Here is a 15982-nt window from a genome sequence, read left to right on the forward strand (position 1 = left end):
CCTGACTGGGAATCGAACCCTGACCTCCTGGTTCATAGGTCGACACACAACCACAGGCCGGGTGGTAAGGCAGAGATTTTCAACCTTTTTCATCTCATGGCTCGCATAAACTAATTACTAAAATTCTGTGGCATACCAAAAAATATATTTTTTGCCAATCTGACAAAAAAAAGGTATAATTTTGATTCATTTATACTGAGTGGCTATTGTTGTGTTGGCTGTTGTCATTTTCTTTTTTTATTTGACAATCTAAGGGGAAAGAGGTCAGTGCCCCTGATCAAATAGGTGTTTTAAAAATTCTTGTGGCACACGGGTTGAAAATCACCGTCTTAAGGGGCTGGCGACTGAAGGACAAGCAGATTCTTTGCTCTAAGAGGTGACTGGCCAGTAGTGACTTTAAGGGTCTATTTCAATTCTGAGAGTCTCTGAAATCAACCATCTTCTATAATAATCAAAGTATAATATGCTAATTAGACCGGATGTCCTTCCAGATGACCTTCCGGATGAAGCCAGGGCTGCAAGGAAAGCCTGGGTCCTGGGTGCCAGAGGGAAGCTGGTGCTGGCAGTCGGGGGAAGGAAAGCCTACTCTTGCACGAATTTTATGCATCGGGCCTCTAGTGTATTATAACCAAGGATATTTTCTTAGCTGATATATCGCCTCTGACAAGCAGAAGATTGGCTAGTTACTGGCTCTTGTTGATGGTTTCCCAAAAAATTGCCCACCAATTACTTTCATGTCTTTGGCCCATTCTTAATGTCAGCTCACAGCGTGTGGCTTAGCTATTTCAAAATCTCCCTGTAATTGCCACTGATTTAAACAGCATTTATTCCCTACTTTACAAGCATTTATTGTAGAATAGAACTTGTCAATTAATGGAGTTACCAGATTTGGTAGGTTTAAGTGTGTTTCGTGGAAACAGCTGATGACAGTCTACAGGGGAACATTCCGTCACACAGGTCCACAGTTCTCATTCTCAATGCCCAAATCCAGAGAGCTCTGAAGATAGAGTTTTTCCATAACTCCTTTGAGAGTAAACTTGACCTGACATGAACTCATTTGGCAGCAAAACCTGACCTGAACTGGTGCGAGGCTATTTATAGTCTTTTTCTTTATCTATTTAGTATGAATAATCATATATTTCACTGCAGAGGCATTAATGTCTGCTTATGGAATGCTGACCTGAACCCTGCTGAGGGTATTACTAATATAGAGTATGTGCACCCTATTGCCTTCCTAACACCCCCAAAATTCTGAATTCCAAAATTCAGCTGGTCCCACAGAGCCTCTGATATATACTAGTATACATAATATATAATATTCACTTTTATATTTTCAATATGTGGGTTTGTAGGTTTGTGTGTATGTGTCTGTGTCTGTGTGGTCACTCTTAAAATACTTTTCTCATATCTCCAAACTAGACTGAGATACAGTAAGATCTCTGATAAATGTACTTCATTGTTTTTTATTATTATTTAATCCTCACCCAAGGATATTTTTCCATTGATTTTTTTTAGGAGAGTGGAAGAGAGAGGGAAAGACAGAGAGAAACATATTGATTGGTTGCCTCCTGCATGTGCCCTGACCAAGGCCTGGGCCTGGGAGGAGCCTACAACCGAGGTACATGCCCTTGATCAGAATTGAACCCAGGACACTTTTGTCCACAGTCCAATGCTCTATCCACTGAGCCAAACCCTAGGGCTGTGATAAATGTACTTTAAAAAGTACTTGTTCAGCCATAGCTGGTTTGGCTCAGTGGATAGAGTGTCAGCCTGCGGACTGAGGGGTCAGGGTTCGATTCCAGTCAAGGGCACATGCCTGAGGTGCAGGCTCAATCCCTAATGGGGGGCGTGCAGGAGGCAGCTGATCCTGATTCTCTCTCATCATTGATTTTCTGTTTTTCTCTCCCTCTCCCTTCCTCTCTGAAATCAATAAAAAAATATTTAAAAAATAACTAAATAAAAAGTACTTGTTCACTCTGTCTCTACCAATGCTTTCAGAGTGCAAGTGGAGGAAACATAGGCAAGAGTAGCTACCGGATGTTGAGGACTGTGCCTGTCTTGTTCTATATTCTATAAGGCCCAGTGCACTGCATGTAAAATAAATGAATGAAGTCAGACATTGCTTTGCCATACAGTAAAATGTCAATGTCTCATCACATTTGTTGAAAACAAAAGGTCTAAGAGCCTAATCTTTGTTTTTTGCCACAAGTTTCAAACTTTGCTTTACAATTATAATGTATGTTGTGAACTCACCCCTGGTACCATCACAACATCATCATTTTTCTCCCCTAGACAAACACGATTCAACTCCTAGACGCCCATCCAGAATTTCAGCCTAGGGTGACCTAAGAACTCGGCATTTTCAGAGGCATACTTAGCTCAGATGTTTCTATGATATGGATCGGGAACATGCACTTCGAGTTCAAGTTTCATCTGATATACGAATCAGAGAAAGAAAGTTGGAATGGCTGGCCGGTCATATATTTCATGTGTTTAAAGAAAAGGACTCTATATTAAGTGAAATAGAAATGATGCTATTTCTGTTAGCAAGATTCACAGAATCAGCCCTGACCGGTTTGGTTCAGTGGATAGAGCGTCGGCCTGCGGACTGAGGGGTCCCGGGTTCGATTCCGGTCAAGGGCATGTACCTTGGTTGTGGGCACATCCCCAGTGGGAGGTGTGCAGGAGGCAACTGATGGATGTTTCTCTCTCATCGATGTTTCTAACTCTCTATCCCTTTCCCTTCCTCTCTGTAAAAAAGCAATAAAATATATTTCTAAAAAAAAAGATTCACAGAATCAAATACCTGGGTTCCCATAATGTAGAAACAGAACCAGGAGCTTTTCCATGGGGAACACGCTTTAATTTCAGTGTTGTTGGGAAGGCACCACAATTCTCTCCCCACTTGCCCTCTCCATTAATTCAGAAATAATGGATGAGCACAGAGATGTTCTGTCCTCCTAAAGAGGTAGCCAGATCAGCAAGATTTCACTGTGACCTGCTTAAGTGTCTTTGAATTCTGTCAAGAAAGAATGCACCTGTTGGGGGAGGGGGCAGTGGCTCTTGGTGATAGAAAAAGGAGAGACTGCTCTGGCTGGTTTGGGTCAGTTGATAGAGCGTCAGCCTGTGGCCTGCGGATAGAAGAGTCCCAGGTTCAATTAGGGTCAAGGGCACGTGCCCAGGTCACAGGCTCAATCCCCAGTGGGGGGCATGCAGGAAGCAGCCAATCGATGATTCTCTCTCATCATTGATGTTTCTAGCTCTCTCTTCCTCTCTAAAATCAATAAAAATATATTTTTTTAAAAAAAGAAAGAGCCCTGACAGGTTTGGCTCAGTGGATAGAGCATCGGCCTGCAGACTGAAGGGTCCCAGGTTTGATTCCAGTCAGGGGCATGTACCTTGGTTGCGGGCACATCCCCAGTGTGGGGTATGCAGGAGGCAGCTGATCGATGTTTTTCTCTCATCGATGTTTCTAGCTCTCTATCCCTCTCCCTTCCTCTCTGTAAAAAATCAATAAAATATATATATTTTTTTTAAAAAGTAAGGAAAAGGAGAGACAGGGAGACAAATGTTGGCAGTGCCCACCCAAGCCCTGCCTAGGGAAGAAAGGAGAATAGGTCTGAGGACAGCAGAATTCCAGCTCATGGTAGAAATGGGTGCATAGGTAAATCTCGACCTGATGCCCTTAATGTAAAGTTTTGCATCCAGTTTCCCTTGTTCTGACCCCATGCTCACTAAACAACCTTTTGATTAGAATGATCATCACTGGCCGTAGAGAGAGAATTTCTGATCTGTGACAGCTCTGCTATAAATTATTACGTTGGCTTTCTGATGTTGTGAATCAGTCTCAGGAGCTGACCCAGGAAGATGCATTCTTACCACATAGGTTTTTGGGTGTTTCAGGCCCAAGGCCTGTCTGGGCCTCCCCCACCCCGACCCCCCGCATGGAGGTTCCCTCTTGTCAGCCTCTGCCTTGCTCCCCACTTCCCAGTCTGAAGCCTCAACACTGAGTTTCTTGCAGACAATAATTCTGATAAATTAAGCAAAATATAATGTTGTTTAAAGTGAACTCTGCAATACTGAGTACATACCTACATTGAAAGAGACTACCAGCTCAAGTCCTAACACTTTGTCAAAAGGTGAGCATCCATATAACTGCCCTTGAAACAGCCGAGCCACCATGAACTCTGCTTCTTATGTTAAGGAGGGAGAGAATGACTGTGAATCTGTTTCCGGTGGAGAAGACCTGGGTGAGAAATGCAGACTTCGAAAGGGCTGTGGTGTCTGTTTGCTCCCAAAAGACTTTTTATGGAGATCTTGTCATTTCTCACAGTACAGAACCACAGAAATAAAATTTAAAACGAAAGTCTGCATGTTAACGAAATGGAATCGATTCCCCTAGCTTTGTTAACTGCTGGGGTCCAGGGGAAAACTTGGGGCGAGAAAAGGGGCTTTTTCCCTTGTAGAGTCCCTTAAGAAAAATGGCTATAGATTTCGGAGTTAGAAAAGAGAGAATTTCATTTGGGACAGAATGCAATAAATGATAAATAAATCAGGTGTTTTACATGTTGACAGCTGAACCCAGAGCTAAGGATATGTGGTTGTTATTTAATGATTTTAGTGAAATGCCTATTTTAAAAGAATAATGATGTACATTTTCGTACAGGATATGTCACCTTCATTCTCATTTAATTTATATTGCACACACATCATTCCAGCAATCTACGTGCCATTTCTAGATATTAACTCATTAGGAATATTTGGGAAACGATCCTTTTGTTCCTTTTACATTAGCAGAGGTTGCCCCATATGCACTGCAATTTGAGATTTAGGCACCTTTCTTTTTTTTTTCCTTAATCCTTACCCGAAGATATTTTTTCTATTGATTTTTAGAGAGAGTGAAAGGGAGGTGCGGAGGAGAGAGAGATAGAGAGAAACATCGATGTGAGAGAGACACATCAACTGGTTGCCTCCTGCATGCGCCTGGACTGGGCCGGGAATGGAACCTGCAACCCGGGTACAAGCCCTTCACCAGGAATCGAGCCCATGACCCTTCAGTGTGCGGCCTGATGCTCCAACCCTGAGCAAGCCAGCCAGGGCAAGAAACTATTCTTTATGTCTGGTAGTAAAACTCTGGAATTCAAGGAAAATGGAGGACCACATCCCCTCTTCTTGCAGTGATCTGCTCTAGTTTGGCCTGTCATCACCCTGTGCTCTGTTGCCAAAGCCACATGACTTGGTTTTCTGACTCTAGAATGCAGTTAATGACTATTCAGAGGGCATACCTTGTACCAGGCAATGTGTTGGGCATTGGAGAGTCAAAGGTAAAAGAAGATAAAGCCTTTGTCCTAAAGGAACTTCTGGACTGGTGGGGAACAGACAAGAAGCGTGAATAAGAGATGGACCTAAGAGTCAGGCAGCCTTGGTCAAGACTGCTCACCTGTTGCCTTGAACAAATTACCTGAGCTTCTCTGCTGTCCCTCCGTAGGGGGCATGGCCTTAGGGCTTTTACCAGGCCCTCAGCCTTGTGAGCTCAGAAACCTGCTTGGTGAGGACGCATTTCTCTGGGTCAGCTCCTGAGGTTGAGCTACACAAACCAGGAAGCCCATTTAATAATGAGCTCCTATCTATTGTAGGAGATTACGTAAATCTTAGTTTTTTGATTTGTAAAATGCGATTACTGAATTTACTTAACTCAGGATTATTGTGAAGATTAAGATGTTACGTCCACCCACCATGCTTTCTGATGCCAGGTTGATCTTTCTAAAACACCATTTGTATCATGACACTCCTGCTCCTAAATCTCCATGCTTTTAGAAAGGTTAGAGTTCAACACTTTAGCATGAACCTTCAGATCTGTCCCCAAACTACTTTTCCAATTTCATCTTCTAATTACTCTATCAAAAATGAACTGTCTGTAATGGGCTATTTATTGTCTAAAAATTCATCTCTATGCTTTTGTTCATGCAGTTTTCTCCCTCTCAAAGCTTCTCATGACGCCGCCTTTCATGCCATTTTATCCAAAATCCACAATGCCATCAAGCTTCAGATTATGCCACTCCACCGTCCACTCCATCCTCCAAACTCTAGAGCTGAGATGTCCACACAGTACCCATACGGCTAGTGGCTACTGATCACTTGAAATGTAGCCAGTCCCAATTGAGATGGGCTCTACGTGTAAGATCTAGACCAGATTTCAAAGATTTACTATATGAAAAAAAAAAAGAAAGTGAAGAATCTCTTAAGTAATGTTTTATATCAATTACATGGTGAAAGGATAACACTGATTTCACCTGTTTCTATTTTAACTTTAAAAAAATGTGACTACTAGAAAATGTCAGATGAAATACATAGCTCTGTATTGTACTTCTATCGGATAGCACTGGCCTGGGGCCCTTGCTTTTGGCCCCTGTACTTGCAAGGGTGCTTTCTGCAGTACTTTAAGGACTTACTAATCTTCATGCTACCCTTGGCCACTCTGTACAATATTTTTTCAGATCTTCAGAGTTTTGTGGCTCCGGAGATATTGAAAAAAATTAGCAGCACAGTTCCAGGAAGGATGACATGTTGATGCCACCAGGCCAGGAGCCACACTTACCTCTGGACTGTGCTCTAGTTTCCCCGGAGGAGGAATTCCTGTAACTGGGATGATTGCCATTTGAACAAGAGAAAGAATGAAAGGATCTGAAGTTGTTTATAAGAGTAAATGCAATCAGTGCCTACAAAGCTGAGGAGGGGAGGGGGTCACTGTTTTTCATATGTATCATTAGAAGGGTTTTTATACAGAGCAACCTGTCAATAATCAGTTTTCAAATTCCACTGGGGTCAATTGTGAGTCTGTAAACATTAATAAACAGAAACCTCATTTAAAATGGAGTCAGGAGGCTAGAAGAGAACTCTCAACACGTACCACTGACCCCAACAGGCAGAGATGCACCTTGCACCTCTCATGGGGAGTGACACTGCTTAACTATCTCAGCAAGGGGAAGGATTGCTCCTTGGCCAGGAATAGTTCGGCCAATGGGAGACTGCCGTAACTCAGCCAATGAAAAGTCACTATACTTCCAACTTACAGTTTCCTCCGATGGACTCTTTGTTTGCAACATCTCTTCCCAAGTCCATAGAAGAGCAACAATCCTCTCCATTGTGTCTTTGGACTTCAGTGGGGTTTAGACCACATGTCCCCAACTGCAATTCGTTGTTGTTCCTCAATAAACCCATTTTTCTGGAGAAATATCTGGCCATTTGTTTCACCCCAACAAGTCAAAACAACAAGAGGAACTGGGGTTAGCAGTGAAGGAAACATTTGCTGATAGGATGAGCTAGTCAATGGCGGACAAGGTCTTTAAATCTCATATTGAATCTCGTCAGTCTCTGTGGCCTGCATTGATCTAGGTCAGCGATTTTCAACCGCTGTGCCAAAAGAGGCCTGCCTTTGTGCCACAAGAATTTTTAAACCATGCAATTCCTGACTATTTAGTTAGGGGCACTGACTCCTTTTCCCTAAATTGTCAAATAAAAAAAAAATGGCAACAGCCAACACAACAATAGCCGTTTGGTGTGAATGAAGCAAAATAATACTTTTTATTTTTTTTGCAAAATTGGCAAAAAACGTATTTTTTGGTGTGCTGCAGAATTTTAGTAATTAGCTTATGTGTGCCATGAGATGATAAAGGTTGAAAATCGCTGATCTAGGTATATAGCCTTGCTTGAGGATAGGGGTATTGTTTACTAGACGTATCAAGAGCCTTGCCAGGCTAAAGATTCTGGAGTTTTTCTGAGTGACTCAGTCTTACTCAGGAATGCCTATTTTAAGAAAAAAACAAACAAACAAACAAAACCCACATTATTTCAGAATTGATCACAGAATCATTTAAGCACAAGGAACACTAAAATATAAACTTTAATGGCTTTATAAAAATCCCTGGAGTGTAGAAAATGTCATTGGAACATCTATTAACGTTCACCGTTTAAAAGCATTTTTAAAATAAGGACCTCATCATTGCAGGTGAGTTCCAGTAGTTAACATAACAGATACTTTACGTCAGGAAAGTTCCTGCAGATTTGTCACTGTTTATTAAGTTGGGAACAAAGAAACCCAATACCCTGCAAGCTACAAAAGAGAGGTAAGCAAAAAATACCAGCTCCCACCGCCCTCAGCACTTTTCATCTCTGAAATGCTATTCTAAGAAAAAGAGAACAAGCTAGATAGTTGCTTTTAGCATTCATAATCAATGCAAAATTGTAGAGTTGTGTAACTTTCTAAATTGACTTACTTCAAAGTGGCTGTGGGTCAAGAATCATTAAACAAGCACTTTTGCTTAGCACATAGCAAACAGGTCTTTTAATCCGATGTTGGGGAAGAAGGTTATTTTATTTATTCAGCTGTGGTTTCTGTGGAATTTTAAATGGACTGAAAGAGGACTGTTTGTTTGGATGCATGGAGTATTATATATATTTTGCTATTTTGGGTTGTTCTTTTAAAAAACAACAACAGGGATTTTGGTGGGTGGAGTTGCTAGGAAAGGGGCAAAAAGGTAAGGAGGAAGTACCCCAAATGATAGACTTTGCAAAGCAATAAACTCCTTCATTCAGAGCATCTCAAAGGGATTTGCAAAGGCTACTGGTCCAGCGTTGTGGGAAGTGAATCTGAAAAGCAGGGAAACCAACTGATTTTCCCAAGGTCATTGGACACAGTGGCAAACACATTTAGAGCTGAGCTGTCTGTCTTTGGGCCATCTGCTTGCACGAGTTTTCTGCTCTCCTAGAGTTTTACCCATAATTCCCACAAATCAGCCTAATAATGACTAGGAAAATGAATTTACATGTAATTAAAGGTGGAACTGCTAATCTTATCTTTGCAACCAGGATACTGAAAGACTGACAAGGTCATGCAGTTAAGAACTGAAAAATGAAGAGAAACAAAAATAAAGCCTGTTTAGGTAGCCCCGCACCCCAAGTATTAAATTCGATGTGAAAAACCTTTTATAGGAAAAGTACAAACAAGAGTTAAAAAATTTTTTTCTACTCATAATTATGAGCAATATTGAAAATTTCAGGAAGAAATCCAAACGTAAGACATTTAAAATGCATGCTAGGTAAATTTCGTGTGATAAATAGGAAGGAAGCAGCGAGATCTTGCTAATTAACAGCTCTGAGCAAGGGAATGTGGAGAGAGGGAAGAAGGAATTGTAAGCTCTGGGAGTTGTTGAAAATCAGAGCTTTAGGAAACCGCTCATGAGAAATTAATGCTGCTATGAAGACAACAAACGTTTTTCTGGGTGTTTTCTAGTTCACTCAAGAACTGAAGAAGTGCTCAAGGACAGAGCATGGTGGGTCCAAGTCAAGAACCGGTTTCAGGCCCCACAGTGTGGCTCTGTGATTGAGCATCGACCTCTGAACCAGGAGGTCACGGTTCATTCCTGGTCGGGGCACATGCCAGGGTTACAGGCTCCATCCCCAGTGTGGGGAATGCAGGAGGCAGCCAATCAATGATTCTCTCTCTGAAATCAGTCAAATAAAATATATAAATAAATATATCACACAAAAGAACTGGTTTCAGATACAGAAGGTACAAATATGTTCAGAGAGACCTTTGCCCAACATTCAAGTGGAGGCCAAGGCTTAATGGATGTAGAGCAGGGGTCCTCAAACTTTTTAAACAGGGGGCCAGTTCCCTGTCCCTCAGACCGTTGGAGGGCCGGACTATGGTTTAGAAAAAAACTGTGAACAAATTCCTATGCACACTGCACATATCTTATTTTGAAGTAAAAAAACAAAATGGGAACAAATACGATATTTGTATTTGCATGTGGTCCGCGGGCCGTAGTTTGAGGACCCCTGATGTAGACAGTTACCTCCAATGCTTTCTTGGGTGATGCTGAGATTACTGCAAAGATCTTACAAGCTTCTCTTTGGGGGCTGCTGTTTTCCCAGTCTGTTATTAAAGCAACTGGACTTGGGAATCTAGTCACTCTCCATCAAGTGACCAAATCTTACTGATTCAGAAACTCTCTCCTCCCCTCCCCCCCCCAAAAGGGGGGTAAAAAAGACTATTGATGAGGAAAATTAAACTACAGAGTATTTATTTATGGTATTACTACCTCTTTGATGACATGATAAGGGCTAGTTAGTAGAGACTTTTTAAATGAGAACAGGGTAAAATAGGGAATTTCAGGAGAGGGCTATTTCTCAGAAAGTAGTTCCAGGGAGTGTGCTTAAAAATCATCGCAATGTAGCAATGCAAATTGGGACATACTGAATCACAAATTAGGGGATGCTCGAGCAATATTCTGGATGGAAGTTTAATGTGGAGGGTGTGTGTGAAGGGGAAGAAAGAGAGATTAATTTAATTCCATTTGCTGATGTGACTGGAGCACAACTATTTTTAGGTATAATCCAAACAGTGCATATCTTCTCCATTTTGATTAGTAGCAAATTGGCAGGGAGTCAAAAGAATTAGTATTTCTCAGCACATTATGCCAGAAACGTACAAATAAAACGAAATGATCTGCGCCAATGTGTTTAATTTGAATTTCTGCTAAGGTTTTTATTTATTTTTCCCTTCCAAAAAATGAATGGGTTCAGCTTTGTTAAAAAACAACATATTTTTTAAGCCTTTCTCAAGTGGCAGCAAAAGTGAATAGAATACTTTTCCTTTAGACCCTCGGTTAGAAGCTCTTGCTAAAAAAACTGAAATGTTAATATCATCCTGAGACTTCGGGTGCAGAATTTCCGCCTGGCAATATTACATGTTGCCAGAGGAAGTCGGCACATTCAACAAAATGCAAAATTAAAATAAGCTAGGAAAATGTGCTTGACAGGGAAAGCTTTCACAATAGCCACTTAGAAGTTATTAATAATTCCAGTTCCAAAGAAAGCTTGGACTGAAAAAATAAACTCTATTTGCAAAGTTCTATGCAGGCAAGTTCACCAAGGGATGAAGCTGTCTATGTTACCAATTATACATGTCTACCCTGGAGGGAGAATTTACAGATGCCGGACTCACCTTGTTACACATTAGAGAGCTTTATAGGGTGCAAAGGAAACATCATTTCCAAGGCAGCCATTCAATGAACCTTGATCATGTTGAAGTTCACTGTTTTAATTTTAGTGTTAATACCTTCGTCACTTTGTTACATGCAAACCCAGGGGCTCAGGTGGATTTTCTGCCTATTCATTGCCCTCCACCTGTCACTTCTGCTGCGCATTATTTCACCAGATTAAATAGGATTGGCACTTTCTTCCTCCCACTGCTTTAGCGATTGGGATGGGCAGCCCAGCTCCCCACGTTCCTACTATAAACCAACGTCTGTCTTCTTAAAAAACAGCAAAAAGTAGTTTTCCTGGGTGGCTGGAAATCACTGGCACAGTATGCTTTTGAATCCTCTCAATTCCTTAGTGAGAGAACTCGGGAATCGCACAAAAAAATCTTTTTCTATTTTCTACAAATAAATGTAAACTGGTCCCCAGGTTATCGTGGTTTCTTGTCATTTACGAAAGAGCTCAGAGCTGTCTACTAGATAAAGTTATATATATATTTGTTTGTTGTTTAAAGTTTAAGGGGCTTTTCATCATTTTAAGACCTGAGGTCTGATGTATGTTTTGGGCTGGGAAAACGTCTTTTTATTTCAATGTAAGGACAATCTACGCAAAGTAAGTAGATAATAAGGAAATGGAGAAAGTGAAGCATTCACCTGGTACTTCAGTATTCTTCAGATGAAACTCTAGACATTTAATCTATTAATTGTGCGGTATAGTTTAAAATAAAGAGCAACAAAACCCCTAACAAAAGGCATCTTACATACTCGTGGTGGGGGAAGGGAGGGTAGATATGACCGCATTTAGTACCTGGGGGAAAGAGTGAGATTTCATGCTGAAATTGATTCTGCATCCTCCAAAATAAGTTTCTTTAAGTATTTATCTTTGTCTTCTTAAAGAAGTTTTGCCCTTCTCCACCCCCGCCCCCCTTTATTTTTTGCTGGAGGAAGGAGTTAAACATATAGCAGCTTGGATTGAAATGGCTACTGTTCATGCAGCCTTCTGCTGCTCTCTAATCACTCACACCGCGGACCCTTCTCAGAAGGCTGTCTCCTGGTCTTTAGACTATCCCCCCTGCAGAAAGGGACAATCAGAATCCACTTTCCTTAGCGGAGAACAGTTAAAGCTCAGGACGAGCCCTAAAGTTCTACTCTTCACTTTGCTTTCTTTACTGCACGGTCCTGAAATGAAGCGCTGGTTTAAAAAAATACAAAGCATACATCCTCAAACCAACTTATTCTGGAGAATGTCGCATTCATCCCAGGGTACAGATTTCACTGTACTTTCCTTAGGAACTGATTTCATGAAAACGATCCCCTCCCCTGGCTGTCATCGTTTTGCTAGGAAGTTTTAAAACTTCCCATTTGCTTCTACCTGGGACCGGCCCACCCAGAACTCGTGGTCTCTTTAATCACACGAGAGAGAACCATATTTACTTCAAAGCTCTTGTATACATTTTTGCTTGACCACCAGAACATGTTTCATTCTGAACAGCCACTGGAGAAATGTGCGCACACCGACCATCTGCGGGCTGTGGGATTTTCTCATGGGAAACAAGAAGTCATGGAGGCCACTTACCGGATTCCAAGCAGGCAGCTTGTTCAGTGAGTTAGTCTTCTTTCCTGTGCCGTTTGGTGCCAAGTTGCAGCTGAGTTAACCTGGCTCCATCACTTTAGAAGACGCACAATCCCAAATGTTACTTCTTAAGTCAGGTGCAGCCATGGGCTCTTGAAAATACTACAAGTAGTCTAGCGTACCTTCAAGCAGCTGTGGAAATTGAGGGTGAGTCTGCAGTCTGGGTAGGTGCGTGCCTTATTTGGTTTAGAGGCATTTCGCTATGTTACCGAGTCATGAAAAGCTATGAAAAGAGCTCCCTGGAAAAACCTATATGTTGCACAAAACAAACTGTCTTTTCCCTGGTCACGGACCCCTCACAGACACACGGCACATAACCATCATTGTGCTCCATTGGTATTTATTGCACATGGACCAATTCCTCACTCAGTAGTTAGTTGCACCAGCGTATAAATACTTGGTAAAACACACAGAGGAAATAGAGTTTATACAGAAAGTGCTCAATTTTACCAGCAGATTCACGTGGGCACTTGGACATAAAAAAATAATAGAAAAATCCCCAAGATATTTATATTTATAATATGGATACAGTTACAGTACCATGATAAAAGAGTATAAAAAGGTATTTTTCCAATATATCATTAGCTCAATAAAATCATAGCCAACAGAAGTAGAGCTTGAATTTTAGTTTAGTTTTTAAGATCTGCCCTCCCTCCCCGTTAAAAAATATTTAATTTCTTCTTGTGCAAGTAACACCTCTGTGGACTTTACACTTTCTAACACTGTGCAAAAATGGCATTTTGAACCACTCCTTTTTTTTTGGTTTTTGTTTGTTTTTACCCACATGTGCAGTAATCTGAATTGTTTCCTCTTTTTTTTTTTTTTTTTTTGTCTTTTCTTTTTCTGTTCTGTCTTCAATGGACAGAGTCACATGTCATAGAGGCTCAGTGCCTGGTCCTTCCAACTAATATTGATACATAAATAAGCTGTTTAATATAAACAAGTCTTTCTAGCTTGCTGTGCAATGTGCACAGTGTGAGGTAGAAACCCCGCAGCCGGGCCACCTAGGGCGTGGGGACAGCAGGCTTGCCCTACACGAGGAAAGCAAGGTGAGGCGTGTTTCAAGAATAGCTTACAATTTTTTCTTTCTTTTCTTTTTTTTTTTTTTTTTGAAACGCACTTTTTGCATCCACCCTTTCCCTTTGCTTTCAGAGCAGGAGAAACCATTCCTCGGGAATTACACTGAAATTTCTCTGGAAAGCAAATGGAAAGACGGCTTGACAGACTGCCATTCCCCGTCTTCCCCACCCCCTCCCCCGCTGACTGCTCCCGTCCCGGGAAGGAGGGTGGAAGCCACGTTGCTAAACAGGTTATACCCTCACGCTTCTTCCTTCCCTGCCCGGCCCCTGCAGCAAGTGTCACCCGGGGAAAAACTATCTAAAGAGGCATTGCGCGCGCGCACACACACAAACAGGGGAAAGAACCCGAGAGCCCTGAGCAAGCCGCTGTCCCACCTCTCCCCAAACTTCCCTTTCTGGCAACGGTCCGTGACGTTCCTGTTTGTTTTGGATGATTCAGGCGAGGTTTGTGGGCTTCGAGTTCACCTGCTGCAGGTCTTGAGTAAACACACATCTCTTTCCCCTGGGAAGCCATTCAGGGGCGCCCGGACCGTCTCCGTCCCGGCGCGCAGAGCCCGCGCGTCCCGGCGGGTGGCGGCGCCGGGCCCTACACCTTGGATTCCGAGGTGCAGCCGGGGCTCGGCTCGTCCAGGCTCGAGTCGCTGTCCGCCGCCGCCCCGCCGTTGCAGCCGGCCCAGGGCTCCAGCAGCCGCCCGGGAGGCGCGGCCCCGACGTCGTCGTCCTCCTCGTCGTCGTCGGAGGCGGCCCCGGGCGACGGCGTGGGCCCGGCCACCGCCAGGCAGCCCGAGGCGCGCGAGCGGTCGCGGGGGGCGGCGTGGCGGCCGCGGGCGGCCCGGCGCGCGCAGCACAGCAGGTGCTGGAAGGCCTTGCGGAAGTCGGGGCTGCGGCAGTAGATGATGGGGTTGAAGGCCGAGTTGGCGTAGCCCAGCCAGTTGAAGAAGACGAACAGGCCGTGGGGCACCAGGTTGGCGTGGAAGGCCTTCACCACGTTGGCCAGGAAGAAGGGCAGCCAGCAGAGCGTGAACACGCCCATGATGATGCCCAGCGTCTTGAGCGCCTTCTGCTCGCGCAGGGCCACGAGGCGCGAGGGCCGCCGCTTGCTGGTGCGCCCGGGGTCCGGCGGGGCGGCGGGGCGCGGGGCCCCCGGGGAGGGTGCGGGCGAGGCCGGCCGCGCGGGGCCGCCGAGGAAGCGGCGCTCGCAGCTGTCGATCTTCTTCACCTGCTTCTGGGCCTCGCGGAACACCCGCAGGTACACGAAAGCCATGATGCACAGGGGCAGGTAGAAGGAGACCACGGACGAGGCGATGGCGTAGGCCCGGTTCGTGACGAAGTCGCAGCACTTGGGGTCGTTGTAGCAGCGGCGCGCCTCGTCGCCCTCGGCCCGCCACCAGTGCATGAGGATGGGCAGGAAGGACACCAGGGCCGAGATGGCCCACACGGTGCACACGAGGGCCCGCGCCCGCGCGCGGGTCAGCAAGCTCTGGTAGCGGAAGGGCGAGGTGATGGCGAGGTAGCGGTCCAGGGCGATGACGCACAGGGTCTCGATGCTGGCCGTCACACACAGCACGTCCACCGAGGTCCAGAGCTCGCAGAAGAAGGAGCCGTACTCCCACCGGCCCCACACCACGATCGTGGCCCCGAAGGGCACCACCAGCAGCCCCATGACCAGGTCGGCGCTGGCCAGGGAGATGATGAAGAGGTTGGTGAGCGTCTGCAGCCGCGGCGTCTTGGCGATGGCCACGATCACCAGCACGTTGCCCGCCACGATGAGCAGCACGATGAGCGCCATCAGCAGGCCCATGCCGGCCGTCCACTGCTGCGACAGCGGCGCGGGGCCCTCGCTGGCCGGGGGCAGCAGCGAGGCGGGCGGCGACGCGGGCACCAGCAGTCTCGCTGCGGTGGCCGCGCCGTCGGGGAGAGGCGCGGCGGATGACAGGTTGCAGGGCTCCGAGGCGCCCAGGGCGAGCGCCCCCGCGCCCATGCCGAGCTGCGGAGGCCGGGGGCGGGGGGTGTGGCGGGGTTGGGCCGTGTTTGGGGAACACCCCAGAGGTCCGGGTGGCTGGGCCCGCCGAGGGAGGTCGCGGCCAGGTCAGGGCAGCCGCGGCGCGGAGCCGGAGGCATGGGCGCCGGGCGCCTTCCCCGCCGGAGCTTCACGCTGTCTCCGCCGCCGCCGCCGCCGCCTCCGCTGCTGGAGCCGCTGCCGCTGCTGGAACAGCCGCCGGGACCTC

At 45.2% G+C, this 15982-nt stretch overlaps 1 protein-coding gene across 1 annotated transcript; it reads right to left on the reverse strand.

Annotated features, from left to right (window-relative positions):
* Positions 1 to 11969: 11969 nt before the first annotated feature.
* ADRB1 (adrenoceptor beta 1) lies at positions 11970 to 15982 on the reverse strand. The gene has a single exon (XM_070432222.1). The coding sequence runs from the start codon at positions 15733 to 15735 to the stop codon at positions 14341 to 14343; it is 1395 nt and encodes a 464-aa protein (XP_070288323.1). The 5' UTR covers positions 15736 to 15982; the 3' UTR covers positions 11970 to 14340.

Source organism: Myotis yumanensis, unplaced genomic scaffold (genome assembly GCF_028538775.1).
Source record: "Myotis yumanensis isolate MYYU_CA2020_CCGP unplaced genomic scaffold, mMyoYum1.0.hap1 SCAF_13, whole genome shotgun sequence".
Lineage (NCBI taxonomy): Eukaryota > Metazoa > Chordata > Mammalia > Chiroptera > Vespertilionidae > Myotis > Myotis yumanensis.